The sequence below is a fragment of the Arvicanthis niloticus genome, chromosome 7 (genome assembly GCF_011762505.2).
Source record: "Arvicanthis niloticus isolate mArvNil1 chromosome 7, mArvNil1.pat.X, whole genome shotgun sequence".
Taxonomy (NCBI): Eukaryota; Metazoa; Chordata; class Mammalia; order Rodentia; family Muridae; genus Arvicanthis; species Arvicanthis niloticus.
Genome location: NC_047664.1, coordinates 30,135,475 through 30,156,914, shown reverse-complemented (window position 1 = coordinate 30,156,914; position 21,440 = coordinate 30,135,475). Strand labels below are relative to the sequence as shown.

General features: G+C 37.8%; 1 protein-coding gene across 3 annotated transcripts in view; it reads right to left on the bottom strand.

Annotated features, from left to right (window-relative positions):
- The window catches only part of Zpbp (zona pellucida binding protein), a 188,955-nt gene that overhangs the window by 30,174 nt on the left and 137,341 nt on the right, over nt 1-21,440 (bottom strand). For all 3 annotated transcript variants that reach the window (XM_076938133.1, XM_076938132.1, XM_034508180.2), the window contains exon 7: nt 14,703-14,880. In XM_076938133.1, the coding sequence (XP_076794248.1) occupies nt 14,703-14,880 (178 nt within the window). The remainder of the gene's footprint in view (nt 1-14,702; nt 14,881-21,440) is intronic.

Below are 21,440 nucleotides of genomic sequence, written 5' to 3'. Positions count from 1 at the left end.
CCCAAGTGGGCAGATGTATCCCTCACCAGAGCTTGCAAGAGACTCCTGGTCACTTATTTTGTTCAGTAAATAGCTATCCTTCTTGCCAGGAGAAATGCTTACTCCTTGTCTGAACAGATGTGGTCTCTAAGTTGTAAAGAGAGGGTCTTCACTGACACCATCCTGCCATACTCAGCCCACTGAGAAGCAACAACCACTCTCTCCATGCACCTTAGGGCACTCAGTGCAGATACCTACCCCCAAAGCTTTTACACGTTTTCTTCACCATAGACAGAGGCCAAGAATCTGGCTCCTGGCCCCATAGGAAACCCACCCAGATTGGGACTTTTATGCAGTAGAAGATAGAGAGCTTCTCCAGATTCACCAATGGCTCTTTCAGCAGGTCTCAAGAATAATTTGGCCAAGGTTTAGATATGATATTAGACAGAAAATTGATAAAAGTCCAGAGGCATAAAGTCTTGAACTGGTCATAAAGACTATATGTGTAAGGCTATACACACATAGACCCTGAGAAACAGAGAATTCTACTACAGTAGCCCTGGCTTTCATCAATTAGTTAGTGCCAAACATTAGGAAGAAGTTACAGATTTAAGAAAGAAGTGATTGAGAAGTCTAGTGAAAGTTGCAGAGAGAGTGCAGAAGAGTTCAGATTAAGACAGGAAAGATATTGAATGAAGATTTGGTTAGAGTCCTTCTAGTAAACAAAACCTTGGATCCAAGAAAAAAATTCCAAGCTTCAATAGATTGCTGGAAGACAAGTAACTAAAGGGATCTTGCAATGTCCTTAGTCATTAGGGAAATACAAATCAAACTGACTCTGAGATTCCATCTTATACTTATCAGAAAAGCTAAGATCAAAAACTCAAAAGACAGCACATGCTACAGAGGATGTCTAGCAAGGAGAATACTCTATTGCTGGTGGAAGTATAAACTTGTACAACCACTTTGGAAACCAATTTGGTGCTTTCTCAGAAAACGGAAAATAGTTCTACCTCATGACCCAGCAGGATGAAAAGATCTTGTGACCTAGGTGATCATCCACCCTGACTGCACATGCAAATTCCTATATGAATAGATAGCCCACTGACCTTGACTTGTGACATTATCCGTGACATAATCCCATAATTCAGCTGAAACAAAGGATGGGTTAGGTGGGACTTTCCCTCTATATACAAGAGCTGAATACTAAACTTTGAACCTTTATCAGAGAACTTTGTCTTGGCTCCATGTTTCTCTCACCCCTCGATTTCTTTTTCATTTCCAGCCCTCCTTTCAGGTGAACCCAGCTTGTCTGTGGCTACTGGACAGCTACAGGTGACACCTGAATGAGGGGCCTGAAAATGGAGGGAATGACTGAGAAATGCTGTCTTGGTGGAGCTCCACAGAAAATAAAGAAGTATTGTATTCCACATGTTGGCAAGCAATGAACATAATTGATGCTAGCGCAGGTTATCTTTTGGAGGCTGTGTTGCAGAAGGTGCATTAAGGGGATACAAGATAGGCTGAATAGGTGTTGACCTGACGCCAACTTCACCTACGGGTGATAGTGAATTATGGGACAGGAGGATTCCAAACAGGCATTTGTCCACCACCTAAGAGAGCTGCTTCAGGTGAGAGGAACAGATTTTTCAAATTGGATGTTAAAAAGATTCTTGGCTTAAATAGATTTATGCTGTCCATTGTTCCCACAAAAAGAAACTTTGGATAAGAAAACCTGGGAAGTTCTGAGAACCACCCAAGCAGATCCTAACACCTTCTGCATGTGGGAGCTTATAAAAGATGCTATGAATAATAAAATAGATAAAGAGATCATGCAGGCATTAACTGCTGCCAAGGAACAGCTTGAAGAACTGTTCACAGAGGGTTTTCACAAAAAAGGGCCCTCTCAACTCTAAATCAGAGAAGTATAGACCTTGTACACCTTTCACAGCACAGATTTTAAAAAAATGGAGTCTCTGACAATGAATTAGACCCAGAGAAGGGACTGGATTAAAAGAAGGGGTTGCCAAACATTATAATGAGGATTGGCCTCCCTATGCACCTACTGTTTTGCCTATAATCTTTGATGCAGCAGATGGTGCCCAGATGGACATGCAAGTGTATAAATTAGAGATGAAAATTAAACTGCAGAAATTGACTAATGAGCTACAGGAGTTAAAGACTCTATCAGGTGCAAGAAAGAGCAATAATTTTGAAATGTGCCAATTGCCACCAGAAAGAGCTGTGGATCAAGCTCGCAGGAATGGGAAGATACATCTGACATGATAGCCTTTCCTGTAATTGATATAATTGACCAGCAGGACAATAGAGTCAGACAATATCAGGCATTGGAGTTCAAAATTATAAAAGAATTAAAAACAGCTGTGGTACAGTATAGGTCTACCACACCTTTTACAGAAGCTTTATTGGATACAATGGTAGAATCAAATTTAACCCCCCAAGATTGGAAAACTATATGTAAGGCTACTTCATCAGATTACTTACTTTAGAGCTCTGAATGGTGCAAAACAAGTAAGAGAACTGCCATGATGAATGCTCAGGCATGTAACACAGATTGGGATATTAACATGCTTCTGGGAGAGGGCCAATATGAAGGTAATGCTAATCAGGTTGGTCTACCCATAGCAGTGTATGCACAGATTGCAATGGCTGCCTGCCATGCTTGGAATCAACTACCAACTAAAGAGAATTTCAGTGGGAATTTACCTGATATTAAACAAGGCCCTAATGAACTGTTTCAGGAATTTGTGGAGAGGCTCCTAAAAGCAGCTGGTAGAATTTTTAGAGACTCTCAGGCAGGAATCTGACATTGAGCCATGACAAGGAAGTAAGTTCAGGCAGGAATCTAATTTTAGGCTAAAACTGGGAAGTAATTTCAGGCAGGAATCTAACAAAGAACAAAGAAGTAGGCTTCAGGCATGAATATGACTTTGGGCTAGGACAGGGAAGTAGGCTCAGATATTTTGGTTATCCTGAGAATTCCTTAGAAACAGTGATAACAGGACTTTTTATTGCCTTGCTTGTTTCTTGGAGAGGAGAGTTCAGCCTCAGACTCCAAGCCACTAACAACCCACATCTTATGGGCCAGGAGTTATAGATAATTATGCAGGAGAAATTAAAATTATGGCTGCTTCTCCCCATGGCATTATAATTGCACCGGCTAGCAAAAGAATTGCTCAACTAGTTTTAGTTCCCTTGCATCCACTACCTTCTAATTTTGTTAAGAGTAAGAGAGGACAAGATGGCTTTGGTTCTGATGTGTACTGGGTTCAGTCTATTACTAATAAGAGGCCTAACCTCAAACTAATAATTGAAGGAAAAAGTTTTGAAGTATTAATAGATACTGGGGCTGATGTGACAATTATTATAGGATAAGACTGGTCTTCAACTTGGCTTTTATCTGATACTCTCACTCATCTTCAGGAGATTGGTTATGCCAATAACCCAAAACAGAGTTCTAAACTTCTAACATAAGAGCTGAAGAGGACAATTCGGGACAAATTCAACCCTACATCATGCAACATTTGCCTGTTACCCTGTGCGAAGGGATCTCTTGTCACAGATGGGTCTTATGATGTGCAGCCCTAATAAAGTAGTGACTAAACAAATGCTAAGACAAGGATTTTTACCTGGTCGAGGGCTAGAAAAAGGACAAGGCATTGGGACATTTGAAAGGACTAAGACTCATTCTAACACTAGAGGCTTGGAGCATTTTCCATAATGGCCTCTATCTTGTCTGTATCCCATTCTGATAAAATCCAGTGGTTTAATAATGTTCCAGTGAGGGTTGATCAGTGGCCTTTATTGAGAGAAAAAAAAAATCCCTTTTATACTGGTCATATACGAGCTCATTCTGATCTTCCTGGACCTTTAGCTGCAGGCAATGAGATAGCATTGACAAAGCTTTAATGAGAGAAGCCTTAATTTCAGATCTTGTTGTATTGGCTAGATGTGATCATAATAAATTTCACCTCTCTAGTCACACCTTAAGTCTCTGACATAAGATCACTTATGAGCAGGCTATAATGATTGTAAAACAATGCCCTGTTTTATATTATCGCCAGTCCCTCATTTAGGGGCTAATTCAAGAGGCCTTATGCCCAAACACATTTGGCAAATAGATGTAACTCATTATACAGAATTTGAAAAATTAAAATATATACATGTCTGCACCGACACTTGTTCAATATTCCTTTTTGCTTCTCTACATATGAGAGAAGCTTCTAGAAATGTAATTGATCATTGCTTACAAGCCTTTAATGCTATGAGATTATCTAAAGTCATCAAGACAGATAATGGGCCAGGTAATACTGGAAACAACTTTACATCATTATGTAAGGAATTTAGTATTGAACATAAAACTGAAATCCCTTATAACCCAACGGGACAAGGAATCATTGACCATGAGCATCATACTCTGAAAAATTGGCTTTTAAAAATAAAGGAGGGGGAGTTATACCCTCCAAGATCACCAAAAGCATACCTTGCTTTTGTCTTATTTGTTTTATAATTTTTGCAAACTGATGCTAAAGGTTAGTCTGCAGATCACCACTTGAATCCAGTTACGTCCAGCTCATTTGCCAGGGTCAAATGGAAAGACCCCTGAACTAATACATGGAATGATCCTGAACCTATTTTAATTTGGGGCTGAGGTTCTGTCTGTGTTTTTTCACAAAAAGAAAACGGAGTTCTATGGTTGCCTGAAAGACTGGTCTGTCAAGTGAACACAGATCTTGAGCCTAATGATTATGATACTAATGATGAAGACAGCTCAGAATCCCTATCAGCCAGCTGAAATAACCTGGAGTGTAGTCTCTACTCTTACTGGAGAAAAAGTGTTTTTATTAATACTCAAAGCCACCCACCATATACCTGGTGGCAAGACTTTGTGTTTGATCCTTGCCAATTAGCAGTGATTAGATACCTGGACCATTCCCACTTACAACTTTAATTTCTATACTGCTTAAACCATTAATTATAAACTTGTTGCTTTTAACCTTTGGATCTTGTATCTTAAACAGATTGGTTGCCTTCATAAAGGATCGATTTCCACAAGCTCAGCTATTCACCATGGCAGTTCTCCATCACTATGAAGAAATGCTTGAGTGCATGCTCATAGGTCCTTTGGTTTGAATTCATATGTGGCTTTGGTCTGTATGGGAAAGAGTGTGCCATAGAAGTCCAGTAGTCAGAGATGAGTAAGCGTGTTCTTGAGCTCCTACAGACCTAAGACATCAATGCTATGTTATGCTCTCCATGATGGGTAATAAGGAGCAATATAGACACCAACTTAAGCCAAACAAAGTCACCAGGCCACTCTACCCTAGATGGGATGATGGAAAACAAGTAAATCTTGTGCCCCTCATTCAGCTACTGGTACTGCTCATGTTTAAAAATCTGGAAAGGGGGAACTGTACCCTTCCCCAGCCTTGGTCAGGTTGGAAAGACCTTGTGACCTAGATGGAGTCATCCACCTAGGATGGCTGCTCATGCAAATTCCTACATGAATAGACTACCCATTGACCATGACTTGCAACATAATCCAGGACATAATCCATAATTCAGCTGAAACAAATGATGGATTAGGTAGGGCATTCCCTATATATACACAAGCTGAATATTAAACTTTGATCAGAGAACTTTGTCTTGGTTCCATGTTTCTTTCACCCCTCCATCTCTTTTTCATTTCCAGCTCTTCTTTCAGGTGAATCCAATTCATCTGTGGCTGCTGGAAGGCTACAGATATGAAGCTTGAAATGACCACCTCCTGTAGTGAGGCAGAACTGCCAGTGGAAGTTCCTACCCACAAAACCTCCAATCCAAGTTTGTCCTACTTATAAAATGGGCAGGGATAAAGAAAGAGCAGAGATTGAAAAAATGGCCAACCAATGACTAGCTCACCTTGAGACCCACCACATGGGCAAGAACCAACCCTTGACACAATTAATGATACTCTGCTATGCTTGCAGACAGGAGCCTAGAACAACTGTCATCTGAGAGGCTTCATCCAGCAGCTGATGGAAACAGATGCATAGACCAACAACCAAACATTAGCTAGGGCTCAGAAATCTTGTGCAAGAGGTTGGGGGCGGGGGGGGGGGGAGGTAGGATTGAGGGAGCTGAGGAGTCAAGAATACCACAAAAAGACCTACTGAGTCAAGCCCAAGAGAGGTTCATAGAGACTGAACCACCAACCAAAGAGCATTCTTGGGCTGGACCTAGGCCCTCTACTCATATGAGACAGATAAATATCTTAGAGACAGTCCCTGCTCCAATTGTTAGGGGACTCATATGAAAACTGAGTCTGTTGGCTACCTTTGGATCTCTTTCTGCTAGCTGGGCTGCTTTGTCTGGCCTCAGTGAGAGACTACTTAGTCCTACTGACACTTGATGTGCCATGGTACCCATAAGGGTCTTCTCCTTCTCTGGGGAGAAGAGAAAGGGATAGTTGGGGGAGGGGTTTGTGAGAGTGGGACTGGGAGCAGAGGAGAGGAGGGGGCTGCAATCAGGGTACAAAGTGATGAAAGAAAGAAAGAAAGAAAGAAAGAAAGAGAGAGAGAGAGAGAGAGAGAGAGAGAGAGAAAGAAAGAAAGAAAGAAAAAGAAGGAAGGAGGGAAGGAAGGAAGGAAGGAAGGAAGGAAGGAAGGAAGAAAGAGAAACGAAGGAAGGAAGGAAGGAAGGAAGGAAGGAAAGAAGGAAGGAAGGAAGGAAGGAAGAAAGAAAGAAAAAAGAAAAGAAAGAGAAAGAAGGAAGGAGGGAAGGAAGGAAGGAAGGAAGGAAGGAAAGAAGGAAAGAAGGAAGGAAGGAAGGAAGGAAGGAAGAAAGAAAGAAAGAAAGAAAGAAAGAAAGAAAGAAAGAAAGAAAGAAAGAGAAACGAAGGAAGGAAGGAAGGAAGGAAGGAAGGAAGAAAGAAAGAAAGAAAGAAAGAAAGAGAAACAAAGGAAGGAAAGAAGGAAGGAAGGAAAGAAGGAAAGAAGGGAGGGAGGGAGGGAAGGAGGGAAGAAGGGAGGGAGGGAGGGAAGGAGGGAGGAAGGAAGGAAGAAAGAAAGGAAGAAAGAAAAAAAGAAAGAAAGAAAGAAAGAAAGACAAGAAAGTTTGAGTTCAATGATAACATAAATCAAACAATTTACAATATATACTATTTCCAGCAGCCTATTGGACTTTCACCAAAATCACATATTGGGAAACAAAGCAAATCTCAACCTATATAAGAAGACAGAAATGAAATTTTATGTTTTATTTGACCACAACAGAAGACAGATTTCAAGAGTAACACAAAGTACAGAAATGACAGACACTCATGTAAATGAAAGAAGACACTGTTGAAGCACGAGTGAGTCACTCAAGAAATCAATTAAGGCATCTAAATTTCAACTGAAAATGAAAGCACAACATACAAAAAGATATGTGAAATTATAAAGACAATCCTAAAAGTAGAGTTTAGAGCACTACGTGTGTATATCAAAAATTTTGAAAAATCTCAAATAAGTGTTAATAAAACATCTTAATACTTTGGAAAAATATAAGACATATTAAACAGCCCTACAAAGTAAAGAAATAAACAGAATCAAGCACGAAATTAATTAGTTAGAAACAAAATATATGAATTAATGAAATAAAACACAGTTCTTTGAAAAGATATGATTGAAAAACCTTTAGCCAGATAAACAAATGAGAGAATACCTAACTTAATAAAATTAGTGACTAAAAGAGACATTACTATAGTTACCAGTAAAACCTAGTCATAAGAATACCCTTGATTTCTAATTGTGTATTACAACCTAAAGGTGAACCAAGGTAAAATAAATAGTCTGATGCATAACAAGCAATGAGATTGGAGCTGCAATAAAATGTCTTTCAGTGACAAAAGAAAGCTTACAAGATGAAGGATTTGCTAAAAAAAAATTATTCCAGAACCTCAAAGATTAAACACAAACATTACTCAAATTATTCCATAAAATATAAAAGGAAAGAAGACTTCTAGACATTTTACAACACAATATACTGATACAAAATGAGACAAAGACATAGCAAAGAAACTTACAAACTGATCCCTCTAGTTAACATATGGACAAAAACTGGCACTAAAACCGTATTAAGCCAAAGAATATCAAAACATCATTCTTGCTCATAGGCCCTATCATGGAAGACACCATATACTTTAGTCATAAAACACAGAGAAATAGTGGTGGAAGGTGCTATGCTTGCTACTAGAGAAAAGTATCATTAGGCTTACCTAGCTATAAATGCTGTGAGCTAATGACTGCCCTGTCAAAATATATTCAGTGATGTACTAATAGTATGCATGGTATAGGAATAACTACATACATTATGATTAAATTTAAGGCCAAATCCATGATACAGCATACATCCCTGGTAGTATTATTGAGCCAAGAACCTATGGCTATACAGATCATACACTCTAGATAAGAAATTACTACTATTACACTGCTAAGTTGACATAGCAAGTAAAGCAACTCCAAATAGTTTACTGATATAACCACAGATTAAATTAGTGCAACTCTTAACTCTCAACAGAGCAGTTTCTATTTTGAATAAATGGTGATTAACACAGAGACTCAAAGTTGTCCAAAGTGCAGAGAATAAGAGAGTACAGAATGTCTTATTATATATAACTATATATAATATACATATATAAGATACATATGAATATATGTACCACACACCCACTCACAAGGCTCAAGAATAATTGCAGAAGACGAGGTGGAAAAAGTGTAAGAGACAGAAGGTGTAAATTAAAATCTGAACACAGCAGAGAAGGTACACATATGAACTAACTATATTTCTGACAGTATTCATAAAACCTATGAAAGCCTAAGCCAGACCAAATCCCAACATAGAAAAGGTGCTGATACACAATCCTATCCACAGTTGTGAAACAACTGGCAACTATTACTTGCTAGAAAAAGAAGGATCAGTTTTCTCTAGCATAGACTCTGAGAAGTTGACCATGCTCCACTGGAAAAGCATACTTCCAAGATTATTTTGGGCAGGCATCGAGATAAGGGAGAGGGGAGAGGAGGGACAAAGGGACAGAGACAGAGATAGAGAGGGGGCGGGGGGGAAACTGACTGCAGGGTTTAGTGATCAGAGAAGTTAGTGTGAGTGTGAATCTGGGAAGAGCTGGAAGAGAATGAATATGACCAAAACACATTATGCAGAACTTGAACCTCCCAATATTTTTTTTAAAATGTTAAAAACAAAATAGTGACGAAATAAACAACTCAACAAAAACAATGGATCATGGAACCAAAGAGAACATTTTCAAAAGAAAAAGCACAATGGACTAGTAAACAATGAAGTGTTCAAGATCCTTAACAATTAGGAAACTGCAGACTAAAACTATTTAAGATTCCACCCACCTCAGTCAAAATGGTCATCATCAAGGTTACAAATGACAACAAATGCTAGAGTGGATGTAGAGAGGGGGAACTTTCATAAGATACTGGAGTGCAAACTAGTAGAACTATATTGTAACTAAGTATAGAATCAACTTTAAAACACACAAATAAAACCTAGAAACTAACCTGCCATACAACCCAGCTATACCACTCCTGGGAATCCACCTAAAGAACTATGCCCTACTACAAAAAGACTTTAAAATTAATTTCATGTCCATTGCTGATCCATTCTGAATGCGTAGGAAATAAGAGCTAATCTGGATGGACATCAATAGATGAAAAGACAAAGAAGCTAGTATACAAAATGGAATTATTTGACTGATGGGAAAAATGAATTTATAGGCTAATGGATAGAATTTGAACTTAAGCCCAGAATGACAAAAATCACATGTTCACTCTCATATATGAATCTTGGCTTCAACTCCATTTCATGTAGTTAATTTGATGGTGAAATAGTACAAGGGAAATCCAAGAAATTAGGAGGAGGCTGACTCATGTCTCATAGGAATGCATTAAGCAAGGAAGAAGAGCACAGTGTCAGTACAATGAAAATAAAGAGGTAGAATAGTTGGGACAAAAGGCTCGTGATGCAGGAGAATGGAGACCTAAGGGCAGGGGAAAGTTTAACCAGAAGGGTATGTGAAAAGCCAAATGGAAACATCTCAAATCAGTCTGTAAAACAGAAATTGAAAGAATTCTTCCAAACTCTTTTATAAAACAAATATTTCCCTGATACCAAGACCAAAGAATGACATAAAAACAGAAGAAAAGAAAATTATAGACCAATCTACCCATTACATACACACTGTGAAGTTTTATTCTACTATAAAGAAAAGGTAAATTATGAAAATTTCAAAAAAAAGGATTGAACTGGAAAAATATATGGTGAGCAAGTATATAAAAATATAAAGTATATAAAATATAAAAAAATAAAAATATATAGAAAGCCTGGAAAATCAATGCTGCATGTTTTCTATCATATATGGATGAGAGCTTGGAATTGTTATATTATTGACTGAAGTGGAATATCTGCAGAGACATAGAAGTGATAAAAGAACCACTGTGGAACAGGGAAGAATTTTTCAAGAAGATGAGAATGGTAAAAGACATGTACTGTAAAAATAGAAGTAGAAAATACTGGGAGTAACAATATTTAAACAGGGTACAGATGGGCAATGTAGAAATAGGAGATGCAGAGAGAGAGTTTACTGAAACTATGAAAGTACCAAAACCCATATAGAAATCTGGTTTGCAACCTAATTAAAAAACACAATTTAAATAAAGTTCTGAACAGAGGCAGCATGATTATGCAGATAATGCTGATATCAGAAGCCATGAGTTAATAAAGGAAAACTCCACCGGCAGGTGTGGGACACAGTCTGTGGAAGCTGTTTTCCAACAAAGTCCCAAATGTTATCAAAATTATTTAAATTATAATCATTTGTCATTGACTGCCTACCAGAAATGGATAGTAAAACCCTATTACTAAAGATACTATATAGCTTGTAGAATACAGAGGAACCATGCGGGAATTGACCTGAAGCTTCTTCTCAGCTGGATAGCTTTCATAATGCTGAAAATTTCTATGCAGGCATCTGGAGAATGAAATGTTGGCCATGGTTTAACCCAGATACATTGGGTACAATACTCTTTTTCTTGCCTAGAAGCACTCACTGGTGCTGCAATGTCACAGCTGTTATGTGGGTCACCAACAATCACTAGTTGGATCTGAGGTCTGTTCTGTAGACGTGAGTTCATGGTTAGTATTGTGGGCATAGGTATAAGTTCAAGACTTAGGAAGTCATAGGCAGTAGGAGTCAACCTACTATTCTTATTTTCCTAAGTGAATATAGTATCAAAACCATTTGCTTATATCCATGGACTAGTGCTGCCCTCAGACTCAATCAAAGCAACCTCTCTTAGCAGCTAATGGTGGCGAATGCAGAAACTCAGGTATGAGGAGCTGAGAAGAATATGACAGCTGAATGTTCAACATTAAAAAAGAAGCAACACCCATACCACCCCCTCTAAGTTCAAAGAATACACACAAGAGGCTGGAAAGAAAGCAATGTAAGACAGGGCTGTGAAATGCTGTCTAGTAGGTATTAAGTATTTACATGACTGAAGCATTTATGAACTCACAGCAGCTATAGCCTCTTACACAGGCCCTACATAAAAACATGCAGTCAGTCATGGGACAGGGGCTCCTTGGGCCACACTCTACCCAGAAGAGCTAAGGGCAATAGAGGATTTCAGAGAGAAAATCACTGTCTTCAGTGAGATAACTAGTGGTGAGTTGTACATGTTCCAGTTGTAGCTTCATATCCACGTCCACTCAGCTATCCCTAATGGGTTTTCCTTTATATGGAACTTACGATTTTTTTCTCTTGGTACTTTCAGTATTCTGCTATAATCCTGGTGTTATGCCTTATAACACAAGTCAAGAACTTGGAAAAACATGCAAAAAATATAGTAGATGGCAAGAAATTACAAAAATCAGAACAAAAATTAAGACATTAATACAAAAAAAAAACCAGTATAAGCAATCAAGTACAAATCTAAGAGCTGGGTGTGTGAGAAGATAAACAAGTTCATCAGACTCTTTGCCTAATTAGCCAAAGGAGAGAGAGAACCCAAATCAACACAATGAGAGATAAAAAAGAAAACATTACAACTGACACCAAAAAAAAAAAATCAATGTTTTAAGGAAATACTTTAAAAAGCTATAATTCATTAAGTTAGAAATTCTAAAATAAATGGACACAGTGTTAAACTCATTCAAACCATCAAAGCTGAGAAAAGATTAATAATTTAAACAGATACACTGACAAGCTCTTAACAGTGATAAAAAGACCAGTCTCAGATGGATACACATCAGAATTCTACCAAACATTCAAAGAAGATCTACAATTGATACTTAATAAATTATTCAAAAAAGAAAAAAACAGAAGGTGTTCTCCAAAAGGTATCTACAAAGCTAGTATTACTCTACTAGAAAAACACACACATAAAGGAAATTAGGTAAGCATCTCTGGATCAACATAAATTTGGGGGTCCCCAATAAGATACTTAAAAGCACCGGGCAGTGGTGGTGCACGCCTTTAATCCCAGCACTTGGGAGGCAGAGTCAGGCGGATTTCTGAGTTTGAGGCCAGCTTGGTCTACAGAGTGAGTTCCAGGACAGCCAGGGCTACACAGAGAAACCCTGTCTCTAAAAACAAAAACAAACAAACAAAAAACAAAACAAACAAACAAAAAACTTAAAAGCCAAATAAAGGAATATATCAAAAGATTATCCACCCTAATTAAGTTGGCTTTATCCCTGAAATGCAAGGAACGGTTCTACATAGCTGTATAGTAATAAAAATGGCATGGTAAAAACAAAGAAACATCAACAACAGAAAACATTTAAATCAATGGAAGAAAACAAAAGACCCAAATGTGTGTCCTGTAATTACAGTCATTTGATATTTGCAACAACTACATATCAGAGAAAAGACATTATCTTCAGCAAATGGTGCTGAAAAAACTGGATGCCTGATGTAGAAGAATTAAATAGCACCTTATACAAAAATAAACTAGAAATGAACCACAGCCTTGAGGATTGGATCTAATGCCACTTATGTTAATTCAGTCCCCCAAAATTACATGGGATCTGCACATCTGCATGTAACTGCCCCCAGTTGGCTTCGATTAGTAAGTGAAGTGGCCAGTAGCCAATAGCTGGGCAGGGAGACAGAGGCAGAAGCATTAGGATTCACAGGCAAGGGAAACATGAAAAGAAGCAGAATTACCTTTGCTGGAAAAGATCCTGGAAGAGAAGCATACCAATCATGTAAGAGCTGGAGAAGAGTGGCTTGAGCCCTAACAAGCCCCCCCCCACCACCACCACCAATTGAGTCTAAGGCAGAAAAGATGGAATATGGATTTTAGTAAGTAATAACTCAGGAGTATCAGAGTCTGAAGTATCAGAGGGGAAGCGTTAGCAACATAGAAGTTTGAGAGTGGCCCAGTCATTGAGCTGATTAAGGTATATTAAATATAAGGCTCTGTGTGTGTGTGTGTGTGTGTGTGTGTGTGTGTGTGTGTGGTGTGTCTGTGTGTCTGTGTGTGTTTCTGTGTGTCTTTCATTTGGGAATGCAGAGCACTGGGGCAGGTAGCAAGGAACTCATACTGCACACACTAGGAAAATTAGAGCAGATTAATCACTGCTGCTACAAGACCTCAATGTAAAACCCAAAATGCAGAAACAACAAGGGGGAAAAAAAGCACTCTATAACACATGGCAGTAGGAAAGTACTTTCTGAAAAGGACCCCATTTTCTCAAGAATTAAGGCTGACAATTGACAGATGGGGACTCATAAAGCTAAAATAGTGTCTAATAAAGTAGATAACTGAGTAGATGAAGCCCACAAAAACTCTTTTCCAGCTATATATCTGATAGAGGACTGAAACTCAGAACATGCAAAACTGAAAAAGCAAAAGGTCAAGAAAGCAACCCAGGTAAAAAATGGACTATATCTCTGAACAGAGAACGTTCAAAAAAGAAATAAAAATGGCTAATATCTCAAAAAAAGTTCATTATTCTTAGAAATTGTAGAAATAAAAATCAAAACAACTTTGAGAATTCATTTATGATGGCTACTATTTGTTATCAACTTGACTACATCTGGAATTAACTAACACCCAAGTGGCTGGGTACACATTTGAGGACATATTTTCCTTAATTAAATCATTTGAAGTGGGAAGACCCACTTTTAATCCAGAACTTTTGAGGTGCGGAAATCCATCTTTAACCTGGGCCACACCTTCTGCTGGCAATCTATATAAAGCACATGGAAGAAACAAGTGCTTGTTCTTTGTCTACTTGTTGGCCTTACTCTTGCTGGCAAATACATTCTTTATTTAGCATTAGCGCCTGCTTCTTTGGGATTCTGAAATATACTGAAGATCAGCTTAAACATACAATCTCATGGACTGAAGAACTACTAGATTCTTGGAACTTCCATTGGTAGACAACCAATGTTGTACTAGCTGAACCACAGTGTGCAAGCCATTCTAATACATAGGTATAATGAATATATGTTCATTTTGTGTGTGTGTGTGTATTATTTATTTTATAAGTTCTGATGCTTTAGAAAACACTAAGGCATCATGTTACCCCAGTCAGAATAGGTAAAATCCAATAAAAAAAAAAAAAAGAATAAGGTAAAATCAAGAAAACAATAATTGAAGTAAATGAATTTCATCCTCATAAAAGTGAAATGTAATTTTACGTACCACAGCACTCAGGGCACTTTGGATGCTTCAGGACGTTTATGCCATACCCTGGAAAGCAGCGGTTCACCCACACCATCTGAAGGGTTCCCTCAATGTAGTATATCTCAGGCAGCGGCTCGGCACGCTTGCCTAGGACTTCTACTTGCTGAATGAAGAATCTCTCTATGAGATTTTTAGCCTAAATGAAGAATGGAATTTGAAATATTAATTAGCTATAAGCTAATATAAATTTAGATCAAACAATGCAAGGAAAAAGTGTCAAAATCTTTATTTTCACTTAATAAGATATATATAACAAGCAAAAAAAAAAAAAAAGTCTACCCATCTTGCAAACACTTTAAGTGTTTCCAAATGAACTTCTATTTCTATATGTGATAGAAAGAAATAATTTGTATTTAACAACTTTTGGTGCTTTTGGACTTTAAGTAATTTATAGATAGGCAACTGAGAAAAATTAAGTCAGCTGTTAAAAACTAAAAGCATTTATGAAATTAAAGTTACCTAATGTATTTAATAAGTCTCTAAGAAGTGTTCTTCTACCATCCCTTCCTTACTTTATGCAAGAAAATCAGGCTTAGAAACAAGACAAACTTTGGTGAGTACTGGCTCTTTGTTATAAACTCAACTTAGAAAACAGTAAGGCATCATTTTGATAGATATTTACTTCGATACCTACAATACTGGCTCTGACTTGGCTGCTAAGAATAGAAGGGGGCTGTGAGTTCCTCTGTGGAGTCACAGCTCTACATGAAATACAAAGGAAGTACATGAACTTAAACACAGTGCAAACCAGTTAGTTTCCTCTGCAACAAGAATATGTACCTTCAGTCTAATCAGCAGCAAGGATAACTGGGTACACTGTGTTTCACCCTCAACTTGTCTGACTACTTTGAATACCTTCTTGACCATATTATTTCCATGAAAAATCTGAGAGTTATTAAACTTTTTAAAATAAACTATATCCAACATAAATATCTTATATCTTAACCTATATTCAACATAAATATCTTTCATTATTGCTCAATTGTTTTCATTTCCACATATTAAATATTTTCTAATTTTTAAAAGCTCAATCCAATGAATTTTTGCTTGGTCAAAAATAAATTTTGGTTATGAAAGTACTTAAATAATTCGTCACAGGGGGGCTCGAGAGTTGGCTCAACAGTTAAGAGCACTTGCTGCTCTGACAGAGGACTTGGTTTCCATCCACAACATCCCAATATTAGCTCATAGCTTCCTGTAACTCTAGTTCCAGGAATCTGAGAAGGTCTTCCAGTCCCCAGCACAGAGTGCATACATGCTGGCAAAACCCTCATACACTTCAAATAGTTAATTATATACAATCTGACATCTAATTGCTAATATTTAAATGTGCTGATGCAAGTCAAAGTTTAAGGAAACACTTATCATAATCACTAAGAACCCTATGCAAAATAAAAGCAACCAAAGCCAACCACAGAGGAAAAACCCAGTGATCTAGACCTAAGGTGTCCTGACAGAAACAAATCATACTGCTTTCTTCATTCCCCTCTAAAAGTGATAGACAAATACTTTATCTTTTAAAAATAGCATTTAACTAATGAATATCAATTTCTGATACTACTTACTTTGATTGTACATATCCTAATAATTTATACCTAAAGATACACTGGAGGGATTTTGTGCTTAATAAGGATAACAAGTATAAATGTAAACATTTTAAACAATTTAAATGATATAATAATGATGACATAAAAATGCAACCAAATGTAAAATTCTAGTTTGCGATAACAAATATAACTGAATGAACATCAGATCTCATATTCTATTCCTTTTATTCAGTTTACAAATCTTCATAGAACAGATAAATGTTTATGAAAGAAAATTGCTTTACAATGATTGGCTAGAAGCTATGGACTAGAAAAGAAGCCATTTCACTGCAATGTATAAAGACAGAGAGAAATCTGACAACTTATTTTAAACAATGCAATATCTTTTAATGGACTTGTTAATAATGAATAAAATTAGCTGAAAAGCCCTTAATGTTTGTTGTAGGTTAGCTCACCAAACTTAGAGCAACAACTGAACTGGCAGCAAATATGTGACAAAGTCAGAGTATGCAGGATTTAATTTCAGTGGGTACCACAAAGGATGGATCTATAAGACCAGTGGTTCTCAATCATTTTAATGTTGCGACCCTTTAATATACTTCCTAATGTTGTGAAGATCCCAACCCTCAATCATAAGATTATTTGTGTTGCTACTTCAAAATTGTAACTTTGCTATTACTATGAATCATAATGTAAATATCTGTCTTTCCCTATGTTCTTCTATGATTCCTGTGAAAAAGTCATTTGACTTTCAAAGTGGCCCACAGGTTAGGAAGCACTGTATTAGACAATCATTTGAATACATTAGGTAACACATTATTTAACAATCTGTGGGAGGGGGTGTCCCTGATCAGATGAAGGTCACATCAGTCAGAAGAACAGAATAGGCTTCCCACTTCCTGTTGGGCAAGTGGAATCGTGTCAACAGAAAAACTGCTAAGGTAGTAGCAAAAGGTCAGAACCATGAACTCTTAGCTGAGAATGGCAGTTCACTAAATCCTGACCAGATTCCTGTCCTGAAGCATGTGACCACAACACCCCACTAAGAGGACAGTGGTGGCTGGTGGAGTTCTCCATGCTAATGAGGTATCTAGATAGGCCCCAAGGGTTTAGCCAATAAGCCTCCCTTCCCAGGCACCCCTTCCTACAAAAGGCATTTAATCTCTGGTTTACCCTGAGTAAGTCGTATGCATCCTTTTCCACCATAAATAGTTTGGACAATCAAGGACTGTCTCTTGCCAAGAACTTCTGTTGGAGGAGGCCTTTGTCATATAGAGCCGCACCTAAGTCTCCCACAGAAGGCCTCTCCACACTCCTGGGACTTACCCTGAACTAATCTGGATTACCATCTCAGACACTCACCCGGCTCCCTTACCTCAGTTCTCAACTCTTCGAGGTTCTCAGCCCCTTCAGGGTGTCCAGGAGCATGAGAACAACAGCTTCCATCCCAGCAGTTCGCACTTGGAGAAACATGGGCTGGGTCTCTATCTTAGGCTGCTTTTCGTTTCCCCTGAACAGAATATTGGCATTTCACCAGCCCAGCACCCTGGTGGCAGCAAGGAAGGATCGACCATAGCCAGCATCCTTGCCTTTTCTCTTTCCCCAGTGGTGTTCTGACACCCCAGTAGCAAGGCAAAATGCAGAACAACAACCTCTTCACAGAATCCTCATGATCCCTCCATTTGTTTCCCCCCTAAAAAACAACCCATTGCACTCTTTCCAACAATATCACCTACCCCTGCTTCTATGCCTCTGCCCCAACTTGGGCAGTTATTCACTGTTCAGGTGAAGGCTATACCAGACAGAAAAACAAGGAGACAGTCTCAGGCAGAGACACACTGCTGGACCAGAGACCATACCAGTTACCAGAACTCCAGGACAGGCAGACCACATACAGACCTCATTCATTCTTTCAGTACACTCCATACACTAACCCTTATCTTCCCTCTACTCCTTTTATCATCATGTCCCAGCTCCCAATGCAGGTGGAGACCATATGCTTGACCAAAGGCCACACTAGCTACGAAAAGTCCAGCCTCCAACTCAGTTGGAGATGTCATGCAGGAAGAGCTGTATTAGGCAAGTAAGCTTCTTAGATATGGTCCACTGTTTTGCTTAGCTGAGATAGTTGTACCCTGGAAAGGCAGGTCCCCAGAGTCTTCATCCCAGGGTTGCTTCTTACTATTGATGTGTCTTCCCATGCTTGTCACTGCTATATTCCTCATATACCTATCACGGTGTGACTGAGCATCAAGGGATGCTCACTATCTATAGCCTGGTGTGTTACTTTCTGAGTGATAACCCACTCTGTTCAGCAAGTTTCTTGCACATCAACATCAAGTTGAACATTCTTAAAATAATGCTATTTAGATGAATTAATGATTTTATGAAATTCTTGATTTGACTTAAGTAGTTTTAGGAAGTTATATTGATTTAAATAATTTTGAGAAGTTAGGGTAGTTGATGAAACGTTTAAAGTTAGAATCAAGAATAGAAGACCTACATAAGTTAGACATAGGAATATGCATTTCATGTATTATGCATGAAAAAAAGATATATGGAAAATATTTAGTTAGGTATGAGTTTCCAAATAAAGAATATGTAATCAATAATCCTGTTGTAATTTTCTTTTGTGTAATGGTTTTAATCTGTTTCTGAAGAATATGTTTTTGTGGTGATTGTTTTTAGAAAATATGTAATTTGTGTCTGTGAGGTAAATTTCTTCTTACATAGAAAACTTTGTCTTAAGAGTTATAAAACAGCTAAGAAACAAGTAAAGTTATTGGAGTTGGCTCTTTGGAACTTTGCTCCAACCCGACAACATACTTGCCTATCTGTCTGTCTGTCTGTCTGTATATGTGAAGCTGTTGGAGTTTATTAGAACTTCTTCATTCACCAAGTGTGTGTGTGTGTGTGTGTGTGTGTGTGTGTGTGTGTGTGTGTGATTTCAACCCTTTCTTGCTGACTCCAGAAAATTTAAGTTTTGGTCCCTCTGAACTCTGTTGAGTGACTAATTGTTGACTCCACACTCCAACCTCCTTGGTTTACTCTGTGGTGTCGAAGCTGGCCTTCAACACTATGGACAAGAGGCCCACACAAGTTGCCAGAACTCCACTCTATAAAGACCAAAAGACTAAGGGGAAACAAACAAACAAACAAAAAGAATAAAATATTATCCAACAAAGACAAAATCAGAAATTGACACCTAGAACTATAATTGCCCAAAACCTAAATGCCTAGACACCAGTATAAGAATATTTCAAATAACAGGCAGGACAATTCATCCTATGCTTGTTCACCTAGCTATCTTACTATAGCAAGCCCTGAAAATTCCAACACAGCTGAAGCACAAGAAAGATACCTTAAAATCAATTATGAACATTACAGAGGTCCTTAAACAGGAAGTTGAAAAATTCTTTAAAGAAATTTAAAGACAATCAGAAATACTGGAGAAAATGAATAAATGACTTTTAAAAAGTGAAAAGGCAAGCAAGCAAACAAACAGTTGAAGGAAAAAAGTTTTCTGAGAATGAAATATGAAAATTAAAATAGAAGCAGTAAGCAAATTGAGGGAATTATAGAGATGGAAAATATAGGTAAGCAAACAGGTATTACAGAAACAGGCATCATGAACAGAATACAAAAGATAAAAGAGTAAATAGGTGTTGAAGACAAAATAGAAGAAATACATATCGGTCAAAGAAAATGCTAAATCTAAAAACTTCCTGAAACAAAACATTCAGGAATTCTGGGACACTATGAAAAGATAAAACCTAAGAATAATAAAAATAGAAGGAGAAGAATCCCAGTTTAGAGGTTCAGAAAATATTCTCAATGAAATCACAGAAGAAAAATTTCCTAACCTAAAGAAGGATATGCCTAAAAGGTACAAGAAGAATACAGAACACCACATAGACTAGATTGGAAAAGAAAGTTCCCTTACCATCTAACATTCACAACATTAAACGTACAAAACAAAGAAAGACTATTAGAAGTTGCAAGCAAAAAGTACTAAGTAACATATAAAGGTAAAACTATCAGAATTATATCCAACTTTACAATGGACAATCTAAAAGCCAGAACAGCCTGGACAGATATCCTGTAGACTCTAAAAGATCACAGATGCCAGCCCAAATTACTATGCCCAACAAAAGTTTCAATAACCATAGATGGAAAAAACTAGATATTCCATGATAAGTCAAACAATATCTATTTACAAATCCAAACCTACAGAAGATAACAGAAAGAATCTCCACCCCAAAGAGGGTAACTACACTTATGAAAGACAAGAAATAATCTCACATCAGCAAAACCAAAATAAGGGAAGCAGACATACACGTACACCACCACCATCACCTCCACCACCACTACAACCACCAACAACAACAAATCACACCCGTTAAAAAGGGCATAGGCTATTAGAATGGATCTGAAAACATTATCTTTATGCTACATACAACAAATACACACTCAACATCAAAGAGAGACATTACCTCAAAAGGTGAAAAAAAAGATTTTCCAAAGAAATGGACCTAAGAAGTAATCTGGTGTAGCCATTCTAATACCTAACAAAATAGACCTCAAACCGAATTAATCAAAAGAGAAAACAACTATACTTCATACTCAAAGGAAAAATCCGCCAACATGATATTTCAATTCTTAGCAACTATGCCCCATATCCAAGGGTACCCAAGTTTGTAAAAGCTCAAATCACATATTAACTCTTACACATTAAGAGTGGGAGACTTAAATACCCTACTCAAAACAATGGACAGGTCATCCAGACAAAAATAAACATAGAAAAATTAAAAATAATAGGTGTTATGAACAAAATGTTTGTAACACATCACAGAACATTTAACCCAAACACAAAAGAATATACCGTCTCACCACTTCACAGAACTTTCTTAAAAACTGATCATATACTCAATCAAAATGGAAGTCTCAACAGATAGGAGAAAAGTGAAATAATCTATTACATTCTATCAGACTGAAGAGGTCAGCTCAGGGCCTTTGGAAAATTCCACCAGGCCCCATCCCTTCCCAGAAGGGAGAAGTTGAAGGTGTACATAGGCACCCCTCTCTTCCTGGGAGGGAGAGGCTGATTAAATTCCTTAAGAAAATCACAGGGTGGACCAACTGTTGGTTA